This window comes from Pituophis catenifer, unplaced genomic scaffold (genome assembly GCF_029215685.1).
Source record: "Pituophis catenifer annectens isolate HBS135680 unplaced genomic scaffold, rPitCat1.0.hap2 SCAF_7, whole genome shotgun sequence".
Lineage (NCBI taxonomy): Eukaryota > Metazoa > Chordata > Lepidosauria > Squamata > Colubridae > Pituophis > Pituophis catenifer.
The window spans coordinates 25468574-25491050 of record NW_027256887.1 but is presented as its reverse complement, the minus strand read 5'-3'; the positions used below and the strand labels follow the sequence as shown (position 1 = coordinate 25491050).

At 37.0% G+C, this 22477-nt stretch overlaps 1 protein-coding gene across 1 annotated transcript in view; it reads left to right on the top strand.

Moving 5' to 3' along the window:
• Nucleotides 1-22477, top strand: part of CFTR (CF transmembrane conductance regulator) — a 129577-nt gene that overhangs the window by 80087 nt on the left and 27013 nt on the right. Inside the window, exons 16-25 of the mRNA XM_070947559.1 lie at nucleotides 1460-2165; nucleotides 2672-2800; nucleotides 4187-4224; nucleotides 6258-6529; nucleotides 8252-8331; nucleotides 10711-10861; nucleotides 12375-12602; nucleotides 13708-13808; nucleotides 17564-17806; nucleotides 17959-18114. Of these exons, the coding sequence (XP_070803660.1) occupies nucleotides 1460-2165; nucleotides 2672-2800; nucleotides 4187-4224; nucleotides 6258-6529; nucleotides 8252-8331; nucleotides 10711-10861; nucleotides 12375-12602; nucleotides 13708-13808; nucleotides 17564-17806; nucleotides 17959-18114 (2104 nt within the window). The remainder of the gene's footprint in view (nucleotides 1-1459; nucleotides 2166-2671; nucleotides 2801-4186; nucleotides 4225-6257; nucleotides 6530-8251; nucleotides 8332-10710; nucleotides 10862-12374; nucleotides 12603-13707; nucleotides 13809-17563; nucleotides 17807-17958; nucleotides 18115-22477) is intronic.

The window sequence follows — 22477 nt, the reverse complement described above, 5'->3', positions numbered from 1 at the left end:
TTCCTTCCTTCCTTCCTTCCTTCCTTCCTTCCCTCCTTCCTCCCTCCCTCCCTCCCTCCCTCCCTCCCCCCGTTGGTGCACTGTTTCTTCATTTTTCTAATCACTTGAAATCTGCAGAAGACTAAATTTAGGAAAAGTCAGAAAAATGCAATAAATATATTTATTTATTCATTCATACATTTAGTTGACTTGAGCTCCACCTGATTCGCAAAAAACTCTGGGTGGTTCACAATATAACAAAAGCGAATAAAAGTTAAAATACAAATGCAACACAGGTTGAATCTACAGATGGACACTCCACACAAAAACACATCCCACAATCCAAGACCTGGGGAAACAGTAAAGTCTTTAAGGCAGGGGTGAAATGCTCCCGGTTTGGACCGGATCACCCGATCCAGTAGCGATGGAGGCGGGTGGTTCGGAGAACAGGTAGCAAAAATCCCTGCCCCCCCCATTGCCCAGCTGAGCCGCGCAATCATCAGAGGCTTTTTTTTAATTTTTAAAAGCATTTTTTTCTACAACCTCTTTGGCCGAAAAAATGCTTTTAAAAGTAAAAAAAAAAGCCTCTGATGATCGTGCAGTTCAGCTGGGATCATTAGAGGCTTTAAAAAAAAAAAAGAAGCCTCTGCCAACCAGGCAAGTCAGCTGGGATTGTCAAGAGCCTTTTGAAAGCATTTTTTTACAACCTCTTCGCCGAAGAGGTTGTAGAAAAAATGGTCTTAAAAGTAAAAAAAAAAAATTGGCCAGGCCCACCCAGTCACATTACCCCACCACCACCACCAAGCCACGCCTACAGAACCGGTAGTAACAAATTTTAGATTTCACCACTGTCTAAGTGCTATTGCTATTATGTGAATCCAGATTCCTCAATAGAATAGAATAGAATAGAACTTTATTACGATCATAGACCAGCAATAGACATCACTGTTTACAATATATTAAAAAATAATACTGACATTAATAGTGGATAATAACATCCCTGTTAAGACATGTTCTCAAACAGTTAGGGTCACTCCCTAGTTTACGTGAGTGGAGAGCCGATATGTATGTGAGTAAATATTCCTCCATTGACTGCTTAACAGAAGCTTGTAAATGGCAATCCCATGACCTCAGGACACTGCAAATGTAATAAATATATGCAGGTTGCCAAGTGCCCAATGTTCGGTCACATGACCATGGGAATGCTGCTACAGTTTTAAATGCAAGGACTGGTTGTAAGTCACTTTTTTCAGTTCCATTATATCTTTGAATGATAGCTGAATGAACAATTGGAAATTGAAGATTACCTATAGACAGATATCCAGCACAAATATGATTTGCCTAGAAAATAGTGTTCTTTTTCAATCCCCTAAAGCTAAATGAATGTAGGATAGCTTTCTATTAGAAATCACTTGTATAATAAAGTCATCAATATATAGTACCTAACTTCATATCTGCATTTTTCTTTCTTTTTCTGAAGTTGTGTTTGCAAGCTTATTGTCAATAAAACTAGAATACTGGTCACTTCAAAGTTGGAACACTTAAAGATAGCAGACAAGATATTGATTCTCCATGGAGGATGCTGTTATTTCTATGGAACATTTTCTGAACTTCAGGGTCAGCGACCCAACTTCAGTTCTGAGCTGATGGGATTTGATGCTTTTGACTACTGCAGTGCAGAAAGAAGAAACTCCATTCTTACTGAAACACTGCGACGTTTCTCTATTGATAATGATGGAATGGCTTCACGAAATGAAATGAAAAAAACATCTTTTAAACAAACATCAGATTTTACTGAGAAAAGGAAGAACTCTGTAATGAATGCACTAAATTCTAGCCGCAAGTTTTCTCTCATGCGAAAAACATCACTGCAGGTCAATGGTAAGGAAGAGGTTCTCGGAGAACCAGTAGAAAGAAAGTTGTCTTTAGTGCCAGAGTCTGAACAAGGGGAGGCAATTCTGCCTCGCAGCAATGTATTAAATTCAGGACCCACATTCAGGGGGCAGAGAAGACAATCTGTCCTTAATTTAATGACCAGAACATCAATTCATCCAAATCAAAGCATTTACAAAAAAGGCAGCATATCAGTCATCCATCGATCTTCTGAAGCAGACATCTATGCAAGGCGTTTGTCTCGGGGCAGTCTGGTAGAAATAACTGAAGAACTTAATGAAGATGATTTAAAGGTATATACCATATTTCAAGTTATTGTAGCTAAATGGTTGTAAGTGGCCCTGTTTCTTGGATACCCAGCTTGGTATTGCAAGATAATATTTCCAATTCAAAGAATCATTAGCTTTTAGTTTAATATGCTGATACATTTATTAAGGGAACATGTACAAAAAGGGATATATTAGGGGAAATTGCATTTGGAAATGTGCTTTCATTTTTAAGAGTAAATGATCCTGAATAGTACATTCTGTTTCAAGTACAATAAGAATACATCAGGAGAAATCTTCTCGCTTTTAAAGAGCTGTAAATATGAATGAATAAGAGGGTAACAATAACATTCTAAGCACATTATTGTCTAAAAGAAAGCTGGAAACCGAAATTGTAAGCATATGTCATTAATAGGAGTTCTCATGAAAACTAGTAGCAATAACATCTAGGCTTATACTGATGATACCAATAGGGTGCAAACAAGAAGTAGTTATATAGAACAGTCTAATTGTATTCTCAATTATTTTGCCAGGAATGTTTCTTTGATGATTCAGACACCATGAATGCAGTCACTTCATGGAATACATACTTCAGATATATAACCATCCACAAAAAAATGATTGTTGTATTATTTATATGTTTTATTATTTTTTTAATTGAGGTAAGAGTATTATAATAATAAATTCTATAATAAAAAATTGCTTATGCGACAATTGTAAAGAAAAGCTTTCTCCTTTCTCATGCTGTACAAGATGTATAGAAGAAAAGGGCTCTAATAAAAAAAGAATGATAGAAACTTCCTTCCTTGGTCATTAGCCAGACTCCTTCTCTGCTGTATTCACCTCCACCTCAAGTCCCCCGTCCCCACCCATTTTTTCCTTTATCTCTGCTCTTTTGGCTACTTTGAACTCTGTTGACACTGCCATCTGCATCCCATGCCATCCTTAGTTGACTTTCACCATTTTCTTCCTGCTGCTCTTGCTGAGGTATGCCTGGTAGAGGTAGCTGCTGGACCTTTGCAGGGTGTTCGTGAAGCCTCCCCAAAGCTTTCCTAAAGCCTTTTGCAGCCTTCGCTGGGGATACCACAATCACTATAAATTCAAGGACCAGCCATAACTGCATTCATTTATCAATGTCCTAAATTTGAACAGTCACTGACTGAATAGTAATTAAGCAAGGACTACCTATATAACAAAAACTTACCAAATGTATTGATTCTTTTACAAGTTTATTATTATTTATGTTAAACTATTTGTATGGCTGTCCATCTTAAAACTTGACAGCTCCCAGCAATAAAACTATAAAAACCATGAAAAACATTAAAACCAAAAGGCTACCACCTCAAATGTAAATTTTCACTATGTTAGCCTAGACACCATAATGTTTTGATACTGTAACTTTTTAATTGAGTGATCTCAGTGGTGGGATTCAAGTAATTTAACAACTGGTTCTCTGCCCTAATCATTTCTTCCAACAACCAGTTTGCCAAACTGCTCAGAAAGTTAACAACCGGTTCTCCCAAAGTGGTGCGAACTGGCTGAATCCCACCACTGAGTGATCTCCAACAATATGCCTGCAGAAATACATAACATAATATATATATGGACATTCACTGGACAAAATAAAATACAGAAATGTATATATTGGGAGAAACAAATGTGAAAACATATACCCATTTTTATTCTTTAAAAAAACCCAGCAAGCTAATATGGAAACAGGAAGAAATAAGATTGGGAACTGAGTGAAATTGAAATTAACAGATGTGTCCAATTTTCAAAGGGTACTTCAACAGGCCTGTCGATAATAGAATTACAGCACCTGAAATAATTTCCTTGTACAGAATTATTAAATTGTAGTTTGGCAGTTCTATTTTATAATTGGGCACTTTATAAATTTGAGTAACCCTGGACATAAAACCTTTGGCTGACTTTATACATGTTACCATCAATATGTGAAATTATACATTTTATAGAATGCATAGGAAATCCATAGAATGCCAAAAATGGGATGTCTAAGTATGAATTAACTATCAATTTTCTATTTTTAGGTGGCTGCTTCCCTGGTTGGAGTATGGTATATCAATAAGTGAGTATTTACAGTACAATATTAAAGATTTGTTTATGTTATGTAACTCTAACATTTCAATAGGGCTAAGTTTTAATATTTAAAGCCAAAGTAATTATCACATGCCCAGTTAGATGGCAACATATGATGTTGGTTGATCGCAACAAGCTAAGCATGGTCTACTTAGTTGGTATCAGAGGTGGGCTGCTGCCGGTTTGGACCGGTTTGCCCTGAAAAATGGCCTGAAAACTGCCCCCAAACATCCAAAAACAGCCCATTTTTGAGCCATTTTTAGGCCATTTTCAGACCATTTTTAGGGCCGTTTTCAGGCCGTTTTTCAGTCCAAAAATGGCCTGAAAACGGCCCCAAAAAGCTGGCTGTGAGAGGAAGAGAAGCTGGGTGAGCCAAACCCAGACGTGTCCTGAGTCCCCTCATCCCAGAAGCAGCAACCCCGCACTCTTCCCCTCTCTGCTAGCCCCCTTATTCACACAGGATCACCCAGCAACAGAGATGGAGAGGGAGAAGGGGGTGGCATTTCTGTGTGCTCCCATTTCTGTGTGGCACTCTCCCCTCAATGCTAGCGGCCAATGCTGCCCTCTTCTCCCTCTCCATGTCCACTGCTGGGTGATCCCGTGAGAAGAAAGGGGCTAGCAGAGAGGGAAGAGTGCGAGGTTGCTGATTCTGGGATGAGGGAACCCGGAAGCATCTGAGTTCAGTTTACCCAGCTTCTCTTCCTCTCGCAGCCAGCTTTCCCAGTCTAGTTTGACACCGTCTCTCTCCCTCTCTCTCTCTCTCTCTCTCTCTCTCTCTCTCTCTCTCTCTCTCTCTCTCTCTCTCTCTCTCTCTTCACACACACACACACACACACACACACACACACAAACACACCCACACACAAACACACCCACAGAGGTTAAATCTTTCTTTCCTTTCCCCCCACCGGAGACCCCTGGATTCCCTCCCCAACCCTGCCTGTCCCATACAGGTACCACCCATACAAGTGATGTACAGTTGGCCATGCCTATTCAGTCACATGACCACACCAAGCCACACTAACCCAGCCAGTCATTAGGGCAGAGAACCAGTTGTTAAAAAATTTGGAGCCCACCACTGGTTGGTATGCTAGGAAATCCCCAGAACAGGCAATGCAAGTAAGTTGAAAAAGACATATCAGAAGATGATAATGGAAAATAATTTCCATTCCATTATCATGGATTTCCCATGCAGTCATCAGGAGTTGAGCTCCACTTGAAGGAGATTTTATCTTTTAGTCATAATATTAAATGCATACATATAATTAATGCATAGCTTGTTCTGTGATATCAGTGGTACTTTTGGGAAGGTTAAACAGAATTTCTCTCTTTCTCTCTCTGCCATAAAATGATAAAACTGCTATTTTTATTTCAAGATTCTCCATTGGCACCAATTGCCTCCCTTTAATTTATTCCTACATTTCAAATTTTCATTTGGCTGCCACTTAACATTTAAAACAAATATATTAACTTTTAACACTTTTAATCCAGTCCTTGCTTAGTCCTACATGGATGATTCATTATTATATGCTACAGCCCAATTCTGCACTTTTAAAGATTTCCGTCCCATCCAATTATTCTCAAAGATGACCTGTAGATGTCTACTAAAAATATGTTCTTTGAATTCAATGGGATTGTTACTATGTAAATAAGAGTTGTATGTATGTATAAAAGTTTTCCTGTTGTCTTTTTTTGGACAGGAATGTTTTTTATCAAGTGTGGTATTATAATAATAAATGAGGAATAATGCTAACAACAACAATTTTGATGTCTTAATTTAACTTTATAAGACATCAAAATTGCTGTTATTATTCTTTGCTCCTTTTCAAATATTTAATCATACATTCAAATATGTCCGTTTAAAACAATCATTTTTATCAAAACGGCATTCTCAGAAACTATTAAATTGTGATTTCAATGCTAGTATGACATATCATGGTTTTAAAAAATGAAACTCAGTATGTGACTGTAAATTTATAAATGACTATAAACTTACAATATGTATTTGTGTCTATTTTATAGATCTGCTGATTCGCCTCACCCAAATACAACAGAGACAACAAAAAACCATTCCTCTGAACAACTGGGGAAGAGTGCAGTTATTATTACTAACACTAGCAGCTTTTATATCTTCTACATTTATGTGGGGGTGGCAGATACCTTGCTAGCCATGGGGCTCTTTAGAGGCCTACCCCTAGTACATACCCTTATAACAATTTCTAAAACTCTTCACCGCAAGATGCTTCATGCAGTACTTCAGGCTCCTATGTCTTCCTTCAACAAACTCAAAGCAGGTAACTAAACGCTATGCAATCTGCAATAATTTTTATATGCTTAGGTAATATTGAGTTTAGGCAAAGGAGACGTTTGTGATTTATTCCATCATTCAAAATTTGCAAACACTCTCGAAACAAGTTGCAATAATCAGTTTTTAAAAATCCAAAGATATTAGAGATAGACATTCAGAAACCATCTTTGATAGAGGATGTACTCTGGATATTTAAGAATAGAAGGTATTAATTATTAATCAAGATCCATTACCAACTTTCACACATGTCTGCATATATTACCATTGGTATTAGATCCTCTCATGCTATGTAGCATATTGGGCAGCATGTATGCATAAGTGTAGTGAATTTAAAATGCAACAGAGATATCTTAAAGCATTTATAGCAAAGGCATTTGCTAGGCATTTAGGGCAGAATGGGACAATTCGGCACAGTCAGTTTAGCACGGCCAGTTCATCACCATCAAGTTGCATCTGCCAACTCACCACTGCCTCTGCCTCTGCCAACTACAACCACTAAGTTGTTGCAGAACATCACAGCCAATTTGCTGTGGGGACAACTTGCCATGGGCAGTTGGAGGGAGAACTGGGTGGGCAGGCGAACGAGTGGGAGGAGAATGACGTAGCAGTGGTAAAATGTGTTTGAAAATGGGAAATGCCAGGCCTCCACCACCTCCCTGCTACCTGCTTCGCCCACCACTGGCAAACAGCCCAAACACTGCCACTGCCGTTTAATGGCCAGAACTCCAAACAGCACAGCAATAGCAGCAGTGGCAATGGAGGCGTATGAAAATGGGAAGCCCCTGGCTGCTCCTGCTCTGCACTCTGCTCACCCACTCACTTGCCCACGTGCCCGGTTCTCCAGCTGCCCATGGAAAATTGTCCCTGTGTTGAATTGGCCATGTTGAGTTGTCCTGCAATGACTTGGTAGTGTGAGGTTCATAAAAATAGAAGCAATTATTTCTGAACACTGTCATAAGTGTACTAAGTGAGAAGGAAACAATTGGTGAATCTTATGCTTGCTTAAACTCATCTATGGTGTCAAATATTTATTTATCTTATATTGTTTATAATCTGCCCTAAATTTGAAGGACTCAGCAGCATACAGTAGATAGAGTCAGTTCTGTCTAGTGATTAAGGCTAGAAACCAAGAGACTGAGTTCTAGTCCCATTTTAGGCATGAAAGCTGACTGGGTAACTTGGGCCTGTCATTCTCTCTCAAGCCAACCCACCTCATGGGGTGTTGTGGAAAAGAAAAAAAAGAAGGAGTATTATGCATGTTTGCCACCTTGAATTACTTATAAAATAATAAAGGCAGGGTTTTAAAAATCTAATAAATAAACAAAATAAAGCTTAAAAATGTATAACATTATTAGGGGCTGCGTAAAGTTGATTGGAAGATGCATAGGTATATAAATGTTTTATAATGAAAAAATATGTGAATTGTTACCCCATGCGTGAAAAAACTAAATTATTAGGTACATGTCCTCTTACCATCCTAAATTAGTATATAAATCTGTTTATGTAAACATTTTCCTGTAGCTAATCTAAATGTAAACTAATCCAGTATTAATCAGAATTATATGCTTAAATATACTGCAAATAAGCTCGGGAATGTTACAGTAGAATTTTAACATTTTACTTATTCAAAAAGCTCATTGTTTAGTTTAACCAGCATTGATAAAATATTCAGTTGATAATTAACTTATTTTTTCTCTTCAACATATAGGTGGGATACTTAACAGGTTTTCAAAGGATATAGCAATACTGGATGATTTATTGCCACTTACAATATTTGACTTCATTCAGGTTTGTAAATGTTATGTTAAATATTGCAAAAATTGGGACAGCATAAATCATGATTCTTCAGTTATGTTAGGATTAGCCTGAGCTTTTTGTCCCTAAAAATACCTTTCAGTAAACCATCGAACAGTAGCTCCTTAGACAAAAGTAAAGACAACTACTTTCTTCATTTTGTAGCTTTTAGAAATATCTGATTGTCATAGGATACTGTTTTGGGTGAAATTTGGTCTGATGCACATCTATTCAGGCAAGGGAAAACATGTGTCATAACAGAAATAGCAATAGCACTTAGACTTATATACCACTTCATAGTGCTTTACAGCAGTGGTCCCCAACCTTTGCGGCTTGGCGGCCTGGTGGGGAGGAGGGGAACCAGGCCTCTGCTCACGCAAGTCGAGCTATGTGCACGGCCCAGTTCCAAATAGGCTTTGGCCTGGTAGTGGGCTGTGGCCTGGGGGTTAGGGACCCCTGCTTTACAGCAGTCTCTGAGCAGTTTACAGTGACAGCACATTGATCCCAACAATCTGGGTCCTCAGTTATATTTCATATTATAAATAACATGATTTATATATTTATGTATCCATTGGAACAACAGTGTATAAAAGCAGAACTCAATCATGATTTCATCATGTTTGCCATCATTGTGACTTGGTGGTGATGGTACTATCCAGTAGGATTTTTATTTATACTGAGGGGTACATTTGACTGAATAAAATAATCTAATTATTTTATAATAAGTCTAACCTAATATTTCAATAAAATTCAATCATTATTACTATTGTTATTAAATTTCATATTCCTGCTACTAGCCTAGCTTTGGTTATAATCAATTCTATGTTCAGATCTCATAATTTAGCAACAATGCATGTCATGTCATTTCATAAACTAGTCAGGAAGTACGTTTTTACAAAGTAATGTCTCACTGTTTAGCAACAGCTCATCCTCCAGTCCTCCTCAAATCATATAAATCTTTTGCCTTCTATTAAAATAAATATCTAATTTTAAATAAATGCATGGTTATTTTGATTTCGTTTATACTGAATGAAAGCAGTATATATTCTTTCAGTTCAAAAATTCCAAGAATTCTATCAGTGATCTTGAAAACCATAAAAAAATGAGTAGGCTATCAAAGACTTGTGCTAACAAGATTGCAAATTGTGTAATTTTGCATGGTAGAAATACATCATTAGGATCTATACCAGGGGTGAAATGCTCCCAGTTCGGACCGGATCGCCTGATCCAGTAGCGATGGAGGCTGGTGGTTTGGAGAACTGGTAGCAAAAATCCCTGCCCACCCCCATGCCCAGCTGAACTGCACAATCATCAGAGGCTTTTTTTTTTTAATTTTTAAAAGCATTTTTTCTACAACCTCTTCGGCCAAAAAATGTTTTTAAAAGTTAAAAAAAAAAAAGCCTCTGATGATCACCCAGCTCAGCTGGGATCATCAAAGGCTTTTAAAAGAAAAAAAAACCCGTTTTTTCTTTTAAATGCCTCTGACGATCCAAGCTGAGTTGCCTGATCTACAGAGGTTTTTTAAAAAGCCTCTGCCGATCAGGCAACTCAGCTTGGATCGTCAGAGCCTTTTAAAAGCATTTTTTTACAACCTCTTCGCCAAAGAGGTTGTAAAAAAAATGGTTTTAAAAGTAAAAAAAAAAATTGGCCATTCCCATCCAGTTACATTACTACCCCCTCCAAGCCACGCCCACTGATCTATACCAAGGTAATACATATCAGAATGTAAGAAGTCTCAGACTGAGTGACCAAACCATACAATGACCAAATTAGATTTCAAGGGAATGGACATTGAAAACAAACACAAATTGCTAAATATCTGTTATTGCCCTTCAGATATTTTGGAGTATAACTACAGATAGTCCTCGACTTACAACAGTTCATTTAGAGATCATTAAAAGTTGCAACAGCACTGAAAAAAGTGACTTATGATCATTTTTTTACATTCCATCATGATCCCCATGATCATGTGATCAAAATTCAGATGTTTGGCAACTGGTTCATACTTATGACCATTGCTGTATCCCAAGATCATGTGATCACTTTTTGCAATCTTTTGATAAGCAATGTCAATGGGAAAGCCAGATTCACTTATCTAAATTACTAACTTATCAGCTGCAGTAATACACTTAACAACTGTGATAAGAAAGGTCATAAAATGGGGTGAATGTCTTATTTAACAACATAAATTTTGGGCTCAGTTGTGATCGTAAGTCATGCAGAAATTAGAATGGTGATTCAAAACATTTGAATGGCACCATATGGAAGAAGGATAATATTATCATAGTAGTCTTAGGGAAATTACTTCCTCATAACTTGTAAAATTTTGTGGAAAGTTTGCTGTATCAGTAATATTTTTCTTTCAACCTGCAGTTAATGCTCATTGTGATTGGTGCTATAGTAGTAGTCTCTTTCCTACAACCCTATATCTTCCTGGCATCTGTGCCTGTGATAGGAGCCTTCGTTATGTTAAGAGCATACTTCCTGCACACATCTCAACAGCTAAAACAACTGGAGTCTGAAGGTATGATCTAATATAGACAAATAAAATGAAAAGAGATTTTGTCTGTTGCTTTTCATCCAACTCCTATTTTAAGATCTCATCTCTCTGAATAATGTTCTCTACAAATATTCAGTACTTGTCCAGATGCTGATATTAAAGACTAAGAATGCTAAATTTGAGGATGAAAGAAAGAGAACCATAGACATAATTATAGTACAACAGAGATAAAAATAAATTTGGTATATCTATCTGTTTATAGAAAGTTTACATTAGTAAAGGATTACTGTCTCACATAGAACGCTTAGCAAATTACAATGGGATAATTTCAAATACATAATAAAATGAAAATAAAAAATTAAAATAAATACATAAAAAGCTGTATTATCAAGGACTATAGTATCAAAACAATATATAGCCTCCTGAGGATTACATACTATTTTTAATGTTCCATCACATGATGCAACTAGAAAAGAATGTATGTGATGGAAACACAAGTATTAGCTATCATCTATGGCGCCCCCCTATGGGTCCAATCCAACATCTCCTCTCTTGAGTCTGTCCACAGCCAGTTCCTACACCGTTTGATGGGAGTCCCTCCCTGCGTAAGTAATGCCGCAATTCGTTTGGAACTAGGCATATCCTCACTTGCTACAATCTTGTGGAAGCGTGCAATTGGCTATTGGTTGTCCCTGTGGAATAGACTCCCAGGCTATTACCTAAGCCAATGCCTATGGCGGGACCCTTTTCATAGTCCCTGGGCCCATAATATCCATACAAAACTTTTGAAGATCGAGATTTCCCCATTGAAGCTTTTACTTTAGGCCCTGATGCTGCCAAATCGTTGATTTTTCAACGGCTGGATGACATTGATAGACAATTAAATCTGGCAAACGGATCGGGAGCATGCTCACCGTTTTCTTTTGGTATTGTTCCCTCGCCTCACCCTCTGCCTTATCTCTCCACGTTACACTCTATCAAACATAGGCTCGCATTTATGAAGGCACGATTTAACGTGATCCCCTCAAGTGTCCTCGACAGTAGGCTCTCGGGGGGAGTAAAATCCATCTATTGTACATGTGATGGCCGATCCCCGGAATCTCTGTTCTACATTACATTCGTATGTCCCCACTACCGAGACATAAGATCAAGATTAATTTCTCCTATTTCCCAGAGATTCCCTGGTTCACCTGATCTGTTCAGCCTTTATTTCCTACTCCAGGACACAGACCCCAATATAATTCCAAAGGTGGCAAAATTTTTTGCTGCAGTCGTGGCTGAAAAAAACGGGAGAAGAGACGGGTAACCCCTACGGCAGAGAATCACTAGTATTGATAGTACAGATTGTATCTAAGGCAGTAGATGGTGTACTGTCACATGATCTATCTATATTTGTAAAATATACTCTCCTTCTATGTGTATTTTAATTTGGTCTTTGACCGCAATAAAAGCTTACTTACTACTACTTTATGTAATTGATTTTTAAAGAAATATTAAATATATATTATTTTCATTTTCATATTTGCATTCCTTATAGCTAGAAGTCCAATTTTCACACATCTTGTTACCAGCTTAAAGGGACTCTGGACATTGAGAGCTTATGGAAGGCAACCATATTTTGAAACATTATTCCATAAAGCTCTAAATTTGCATACAGCGAATTGGTTCCTGTATTTATCTACGTTACGTTGGTTTCAGATGAGAATAGAAATGATTTTTGTAATCTTCTTCATCATTGTGACCTTTGTTTCTATTGCTACTACAGGTATATATATATATATTTGCTTTTATATTAAAGAGAGAAAAAGAGATAGAGCAAGACATGTTATGTGTAGTAAAATATGCAGATTTAAATAATTAATGGACATTATATACTGATAGTTTAATCAATGTGCTTTAATCAAAAATGACAAATGAATGTATTTATTTATTGTACTTTTTTATATAGAAAAGTTATGGCTGTCTATATTGCATACATAAACAGTGTATAAAAACCAGTATCATGAAATATTCCATTAAGGGAACACCAAAACAAAATTAAAATAATCATAATATAGGTTGTCCTCGACTTATGACCACAAGAGCCCAAAATTTCTGTTGTTAAGTGAGACATTTGTTAAGTGAGTTTTGCCCCACTTTATGACCTTTCTTGACTCAGTTAAGTGAATCATTGCAGTGAATGATTTACTAAGTTAGTGAATGTAGCTTCCCCATTGATTTTGTTTGTCAGAAGATTGCAAAAGGAGATCACATGACCCTGGGACACAGCAACGATCATAAATATGAACCAGTTGCCCAGCATCTGAATTTTGTTCATATGATCATGGGGATGCTACAAAGATCATAACTATGAAAAATGTTTATAAGTCACTTTTTTCAGAGCCATTGTAACTTTGAATGGTCACTAAATGAACTGTTGTAAGACGAGGACTGCCTATATAATAACTGAGGCAGCATATAACAAACCCACGATGTAAGCCAGAACTCTTAATTGACATCTCAGTGCAGCACTAGGGGGAAGAGTTATGTCTTCACGGACTTCCAGAAGGCCAGAAGTAGCAGGGTCTGCCATATCTTGAGGTAATGGAAGCTCTTCCATGAGTCAGCAGCTGTTACAAAGGAGATACTTAACTGACCATGTGTATTTGAAGCTGTTACTGCTAATTTCCCATTGCAAGAGTGATTGCCCTAAATTTAACGGCTGCCCCAATGAGCTGATAATTTAGGATATTACTTCTCTTTCCCTCTGTGCAGATTTACCTACGTATGAATGTGTGCATGAGTTTTATATGTGTGTATAATTGCAAGCTAGCACATATGCACATGCATATGTTTTATGCTGGGATTTTATGCATGTTTCTTACTTATAGGTAGCGGGGAAGGAAAAGTCGGCATTATTCTTACATTAGCCATGAACATTATGGGAACATTGCAATGGGCTGTGAACACAAGCATTGATGTAGACAGTTTGGTAAGAATCTTAAACATTTCTTTGAAAGTAAATATTTTAATAAAAAATATAATAATTAAAGAAAAGAAAAAAGAAAGTAAATGTTTTATATTAATTTAGCAAGCTTATAAAATAACTTAAATTGTAGAATATGCATTTGATGTTAATTTTGTAATTGAAAATAAGTATGTATTGATATATTGATTTGTAAATCACATATTTTCTTTAAATTTGCATTTTCATTATTGCATGTATTGTTTTTAGCACATCCTAAGTCTTCTGTACCTCTGATTTTATTTTTACAGACATCAATGTGCAAAACTGCATAGTTGCAGTTAATAGCACTGCTGCAAATGATTAATTTGCATGTCAGGGAACTGTTTCAATTTGGAAGGTTTCATATTTATTTATTTAATATTCCTCTGTAAGCATGTAATAGATTCCTAGCAGTTAATACATAAAATATAAAAGCATTGTTGTTTTTAACAGTGCTCAGCTGCTTAGAGTCACTTGGGCGGCCATACAACTTGAATAAATAAATAATAAAAGAATAAAACATAGCAATTAATTAAAACTCAAAATGTGCCAGTGTGTGAGAGAGTTTATGAATTGGAATATGCATGGTAACAGGTCAGCCAATGGGGACTGTTTGGTGACTTAGACGGCTCGGAGCCTAGGCGTGGCTTAGGTTCACTGATCTGTATATATATGAGTACCTCTGTATTATATTGCTTCTGTGATTATTGATTCTGTGCTTTTGGATTCTGAGTTCTGGTTTCTGCTGTATGGTATTGTATATAAAGAAGTTTCTTGTATAAATATGAATTCTTTACTTGTGTGCTGGTTGAATTGCTGCAAACTCTAACAGAATGTAACAATAATTGATCTATCAAACTAATATTTAAAGCACTACAAGGCTGGAAAATTCAGGAAATAAAAATCACATATATTTCTGGAATGATCTTCCTCCTTATTATGGGGTAGAATAATCAAATCTTGAAGGCCTGTCTACAAAGGAGAACATAAATGGTCTTGAAGAGGGAATGCAAGAATGGTTACATGAATACCAACTTAGCCCTTAAAGGGAAGAGGGACCATGAAAGATGCTCAGGATTGCATTGCTTTGTAAGAGAAAAATTCTATCAGGTTTTCAAAGTTCCACAGTTCACTATTCCTTCTGGACTAGCTTCCTTACCTGGCCTACCTTAAAGAGCTAAAGCAATTCTCCAATCAGACTTACTCTTAATTTTTTTTCTCACACATATTATTTGCCCTGAACTAAGAAATCTTTTCTGTAACAGGGTTCCCTCCTGTGGATTCGTCAGATTTGCTTGATCTTCCATCTCAAAGAAAATCTTCCTAGCTTCCCCCAAAGCCTACCTGAACGATTCTGGCTTTACCACTTATGAAAAACCATTAAAGTAGATGCTAACCTCACTTCAGAGTAAGCTATTCCATAGAATAGAGGGTATTGTATAAATGCAGTAATTGCAGACCCCTAGACTTTCGCCTCAGAAAACTGAGGGACTATTTAAAAAATTCAAGCGCATATTGGATCAGTCAATTCCACTTGGAAGAAACAGCTCTGAAGGTCTCAGGGAACTAAGCCAAGTAGGATTAGTAAATTAAACCAATACTTTAAATGTACAGTATCTGGAAGCCAATGCAGAGGCTGCAACATAGGAATCATATCAGTGGTGGGTTGCTACTGGTTCGCCCAATCCAGGTGGGCAAACTGGTAGCGGTGGTGGCGGGAGGCTCTGCCCACCCGCCCAGATGTCTACTGTGCATGCGCAGAAGCGTCGCACACACGAGCAAACCAATAGCGGCCGAAATTGAAACCCACTACTGAATCATATACCTGTAATAACCCTTACCTGCCAACAAACTGACCACTGCACTGAGCACAGAGAAATGGCTTTCTCAGTGGAATAAATTAATAAATACTTCTGTAGTCCAGAACTACCGCTGCGAACCAGTAGTAAAGGTAAGTAGAACCAGTGGTGGGATTCTGCTGGTTCTAGGCGGTTCGGCCGAACCTTTTGTTAAATTGCTGGCTCGCCCCACCCCTTCGCACCACTATTTATTGCCAATAATTAAGTCTCACAACAGACAGCAAAATGCTGTTTTGATGTCTGATAAAGCCTAGAAACTAGTGAATGATTTCACTGAATTGGCAGTATACATACTAATAATGACAAGAGTTCTCTATAGTTTTTTTATTAGAAAGTTATTTGATTCTGCATTTAGAAGAATGACTAACCAAATTGTGGAAATAGGTCCTCTACCCAAAATAACTTCATAAAAAGTGAATTTGATGTCAAATTCTAATTAGAACCAATCAGCTGTTGAATTGATTACAATTTTATATACTGATTTGTGCCACATCTAAAATCTGAGTTTTCTGAAGAATAGTAGTTATGCTTTACTTGATATTCTACTTTCAATATTAATGTTAATCAAATTTAAAGCTTCATGGAGACATTCAGGTTTTGTTTAGAAAACAGATACAATATATTTTATAATATCCCAATTTTCTAATATATAGTGTAATATAATATTTTATGTTCCTTTATGATCCTCTAGATTTGCTATACTTCTAGTTATATTTCATTCCATGTATTTTAGTTTTTTAGTTTTTTTATTCAAATAATTAAATAGTTTATTTAATATTTACTTGCATTTTAATTCAAATAATTAAAAATAAGTTTAAAAAGCTGTTTCAGACAAGTGCAAACATCTTTGGAATTATTTTGAAATGCTACATATTTCTAGTAATTTGACTTAAAAATTCAAATTTTCAAAAATTGGACTTTCAAAAAGTCCAATTTTCTATGTTTTAAAAGGTCTTCAGCTTTTTTCTCCTTAGTTCCTTTCTTTCAGGTCTAGGATTTTTCTCTCTATGGTTATTATCCGCTTTAAGAAATAGTTCTAAGAGTCTCTTTTCCTGAATTTTCTTCTCTTTTTTTCCTTTTAAAGTTAGGGTCTAAATAAAACAGAAATCTTCTCACCTAGTTCCAGTCATCTTCACCACTCCTACATATTTCTTCATTGTCTCAGCTGTCCCAGCTTCAAGCCAGCCATGATGGCTGCCTCTTCTTCTTGTCGTGGATGAGAGGGAAGAAGCCCTGGGTCACACAGGAGAGTTGTGGCTCTCCGTGACCTGCAGGGAGCCCCTCTTTACTTCACCACCCCTACAGGGTGGCTTTAGCTCCTTTTGGAGCCCTTCAACAGGAAGAACTCAGAATGGGAGCATGGAGACCCACTCCTCACATCCGATTTCGCCGCGATGTCATCTGGAAGTCTCCACTTTTCATAGAATCTCTAAGCCAGGATTTGAAGATCATCACTGAGTTAGGAAGTAAAATGCTGGCAGTGTTAGGCTAGCCTAAGTGGACTGCAAAAATGAGGATCACCACTAAATTACTGCAAAGAAATATAGAGTTACTACATAACTTTTTGCTTTCATCTAATGACCATCCATACCTTGGCATCCCAGATCTGGGACTCTAAATAGTGTGGAAGTGCTTTATTTTCAGTTACCAAGAATTCCTAAGGACTGAAGGATATCATTAAAGAAGGAATTGGTTTGGGAAGAAAGAAATGTCAGTCCAAATAGTCTGTACTTACAGTTTGAATAACAAAATATAGAGATAAATTATTAACATCTGATGTTGTCACTCATACTTTCTCTGTGATATCAGTCTATATGTGTTTGATCAAGAGATATGTTAAGGAAAGCATAGCATTTAAAATAAATTTTCTCTGGTTTTCAGATGCGGTCAGTGAGTAGAGTATTTAAATTCATTGATCTGCCAACAGAAGAATCCAAACCTTTACCGGAATCAAAAAATAAGGAGCTTTCTCATGCTGTCATCATTGAGAATATGCATGTAAAGGAAGAAAACATCTGGCCATCTGGTGGGCAAATGACAGTGAACAATCTTACTGCTAAATATGTAGAAGGAGGATCGGCAGTATTAGAAAATATTTCCTTTTCAATAGATTCAGGACAAAGGGTAAGAATATTTTCATTTAAACCCTATTAAACCCTATTTTGTTAGAAGATCCAACAATTTTTTTTTAAAAAAAGTTAATTTCTGAATTTGTTAATTTCATCAAATTTATGAATGCCAGTTCCTTCAATATTTTATATTTATCAATATTTCAGGTGGGCCTTCTAGGAAGAACTGGCTCAGGGAAAAGTACTTTGCTCTTTGCTTTTTTAAGAATCTTGAATACCGAAGGAGATATCCAGATTGATGGTGTCTCCTGGAACACAGTCCCTGTACAGCAGTGGAGAAAAGCATTTGGAGTAATACCCCAGGTAAATCTGTACCAGTTTGTGAATTTTTTTTTCTTCCATTCCATTGTTTCCAATTCACAAAGACTGCCTGGCCAAATTTCTATAGTTTTCTTGCAAGGTTTTTCAGAAGTAGTTTACCACTGCCTCCCGCCTAAGACTGAGAGAAAGTGACCAGACCAAATGTACATATCAATATATTTTGTTCATATAAAATCTTCAGATGCATTTCAATATTAAGGTTTTTCATTAAGAGACACAAGGGAGAGAATATAAATTGCTTGGATACAGTTGTGAATTTGCAGTGCCTTTTACCTCATTGCTTTGGTTTCGCTCATACATGTTTGAGTTTTAGCTAAATCACAGTTCACTATACTATCAGAGTGGACAAAGTCCAATTGCACATATTTTGTGCAATTGGACAAAGAAGATGAAATGCAGTTCAAACTAAATCTATTTGTAAGGCAAATACGTATGCAAATCGTAATTTTCCCAATTTAGAAATCATGACACAGTAGAAAATTAGTGGACAAACTGAAGTATATGACTGAAGAAGGAAACACACAAGAACGACTCCCTTTCACAGAGACATAGTTTGCATCTTTCCTCTGAATCAGATGAAAATTCAGAATGATACTGTAGCAAAAAGACAAAGATTCATCAAATAAGATTGAATATAAGCCATTAATTTCATAAATTACAACCAACATCTCTCTCTCCACCTCTGGCCTGAAGGATCTTCTAATCCTCAGCATTTCTCCTCCCCTCCAGTATGACATGAATCAGTGGGATATAATTTAACTCTCCACAGTGAAAAACATGTATATTTTAATCCAATTTTTAAAGCCTCTCTTACAGAGAGATTTCTAGTGATCCCCTTCAAAGTAATCACCTACTTTGACCCTTCTTAGCTTTTGGAGATTAGCTAAGATTAGCTCACAATGTTAACAGTTATAACCAAAAGTGAAAGGAAATGCTCAAGTACAGGAGTCACTTCGTTGTAATTTTAGATGTTATCGTACTTAGTAAAATTTTAGTGTCTACATTACAATTTAATATAGGCTGCATCCTGAATCTCACTTAAAACTGTTAGTTAGGTTATTTTATAAATATATTTTAACTTTGTCTTAAACTTTATTTATCATCCACTAAAATAGATTAAACTCACACATACACACATTTTTACAGAGCACTTTGCTTGAAATGGTTTATGATGACAATAAGCTGAATTGAATTGAATACAGGAATTAATTAAAAGGAGAGGATAGAAAATACAATAAAATTGCATACAATGTTTTTGAGCAAGCATGAAAAATAGGCTTTAAAGACACTGTTGAATTATGAAGCAATAAACAGAAGTCCCTAGGACAGTGATGGTGAACCTTTTAGACACCGAGTGCCCAAACTGCGCGCAAGCACATGTCCAAACTGAAAGGTGTGCTTGCATGCACAAACACGTGCACATGTGGACATGGGCTCATGTGCAGACATACGCACGGACATGCACATGCATGCAGCAGACATGCACGCATGCACAGCAGACACCCAAAGACCAGCTGGCTGGCAGGAGACGGGGCACCCCAAAACCAGCAGCGTGGCAAGAGGTAAGATCTTTTTCTTTTGTGAGCTTCTGTTTCATCGTTTGCAGAGAAACAAGCTCACGAAAGAAACGCCATGGAGATCTGACCTGGGGTGATGGCACACGTGCCAGCAGAGAGGGCTCTGCGTGCCACCTCTGGCACGCATGCCATAGGTTCGCCATCTCAGCCCAAGGATCTTCAGGATTCTATATTCCAGGGAATAAGATTAATGTTAAAAATATAAATGTTTACATTTTTCTTTGTTGGAAGTTATCTTGTTAGTTTCTCCTTATTGGTCCAGTTTATAGGGATCCTGCTGAATCATGATACTGGCATCTAAGCTGTTTGCTATTCCCCCCATTTTTGTGTCACTGCCAATTTGATAATATTTTCTAATCCATATTTGGATTAACTGCCATTTTGATAATATTTTCTAATCCAAATCATTTGACAAATATGTTGAACAATAAATGACCTATTATGGAATCTTATAGTATGTCATTCAACATTTCCCCTCCATCTTGACACAGAACAACTATTATTCTGTTGGGATGATTCAACCAACTTGGTATCCATCTACCGGTAGTGCAATCCAATCCACATTTTGTCATATCTTTTTTTACTGGAATCTCATAAGAGACTTTGCTGAACTCAAAGTATACTTTGTCCATCATGTTCCTGTGGTCAAGTAAATCGATCACTTTATCAAAAAAGGAAATTGGTTTGGTTTGGCATGATTTATTCTTGATACGCTCATTCCTTCTTAATGTACTGCTCAAACATTTTGTCTGGCATCAATGTCAAGCTGACTGAATTGATTTGTAATTAACAGGTTCCTTCCTTCCTCCTGTTGTTGATGATGCTCCATGATCATAGAAAGAGCCTCCAAGAGACCTCCACAACCCATTAAATATTCTTGCTCCCTAATACCGGCTTATTCTGTTAATGGCAACTTAATTGTTCATATGAATGTAGAACATCTGCCAAGTAATTGAAATCAATGGTCAAAGGTTCACTCTTTTAGAATGAACTGGTGTGTGGATTATTATCTTCACTGCAGAACAACACAATAAAAGCAAAGTTCTTTAATTTCAGGAGTTAAACTTCCTTTTGCTCTAAAGTTTAGAGAATATAAACATTCCTTTCTTTAAAGTCAGTCTTTCATTAGTGGGTTCTCTCCCACCCCCACCGACCCCCAATTCTTGGTGGTTTATATTCTGATTTTGGATTAGGAAGTGGTTGATTTTTCATCAGTTGGTTCATTCCTAGATCTGATGAAATTAACTGTTGCTTTTAGTAAATCTCTCAAGACTCATTGAAGAAAGGGCTGTTCATAATAGGATTTTCTCTGTAATAGCAGGCATGTGGTCGAACTTTCACTGGCTCCACCAAATATTATCAGTGGTCCAAGAATAATGGTATAATCCAATAGGTATAATTCAATAGGTATATCCAATATATTGGATTATACCAAGAGGTATAATCCAATAACCGTGGAGTTCATAACTTCCATTTTCCTACCCCAAACAGAATGGGAATTGGAATTATTTGTGTCTAGTTATTTTAAATTTCCTATACTGCAACTACATTTTATTCTGTTTTGTTCTGTTCTGTTGCATCTGTTGACAGTTAGACATTTCTATTCGGTTTCAACAGGTATGCAGTTTTAGTTTAGTGATTCTGCCTGACCTTTAGTTTCCTTAACTGGTTAATCTTTCCTAATTCTCCATGTTGTTAAGTAATTGAAGTTACTAAATGACAAGTAGAATTTATATTTGTTAGGATGTATTTCGTAATAACATACCCTGTTCCATGGAAATTGTTGTTTTCTTATTGCTTACTCAATATATTTTTAAAAGAAGATATATTTCTAATGTTGATTAAATGCTTGAATGCTTGGCCTTTATCCTTCCTTGTGTGAATAATTAAAGTAATGTTTTTTCATGTTTTAAAAGAATAAAAACAGTTATTCCACTTCTGGGGTGAAAAAAGTATTTTCACCTGTAGCTGTATTTCATCATAATTTCTCATTGTGAATACAGGTAGTCTTCAGCTTATGATCATAATGGAACCTGGAATCTTGGTAGTAAGTCATTGCGATTATAAGTTGAGGTACCATGTGACTGGATTCAATTTTATGACTGTTTTATGATAGTCTTAAAATAAGTCACCATAGTTATTAAGCAAATCATATACCGTATTTTCCGGCGTATAAGACGACTTTTTAACACATGAAAATCTTCTCAAAAGTCGGGGGTCGTCTTATACGCCGGGTGTCGTTCTCCTGTAACCAGGCTCCTGTAACCAAAAGACTCTGACGAGCCTTAAATGGCTCTGGCGATCGAAGCTCTGACGATCCCAGCTTTGCTTGCTAATCAGGCAACTCAGCTGGGATGCCAGAGCCATGTTAAAGGAAAAAACTTTTTTCTTTTTACGTGGCTCTGCAAGCTCTGACGATCCCAGCTGAGTTGCCTGCCGATCAGGCAACGCAGCTGGGATCGCCAGAGCCATCGATCCAAGCTCTGACGATCCCAGCTGCGTTGCCTGCTAATCAGGCAACTCAGCTGGGATCGCCAGAGCCCAGAGCCCTGTAAAAGGAAAAGTTTTCCCCCTCCAGCTTGCTTACCTTAGCTGCTAATCGCAACGCTTGCCTTGCTTCGCTTGCCTGAATCCATTCCATCAGCAAGCCACTCCCTGCCTGCAATCATGCAGGCAGGAGTTGTGGACTTCAACTCCCAGAATTCCTCAGCCAGCAAAACAAAGCTGGCTGAGGAATTCTGGGAGTTGAAGTCTACAAGTCTTAAAGT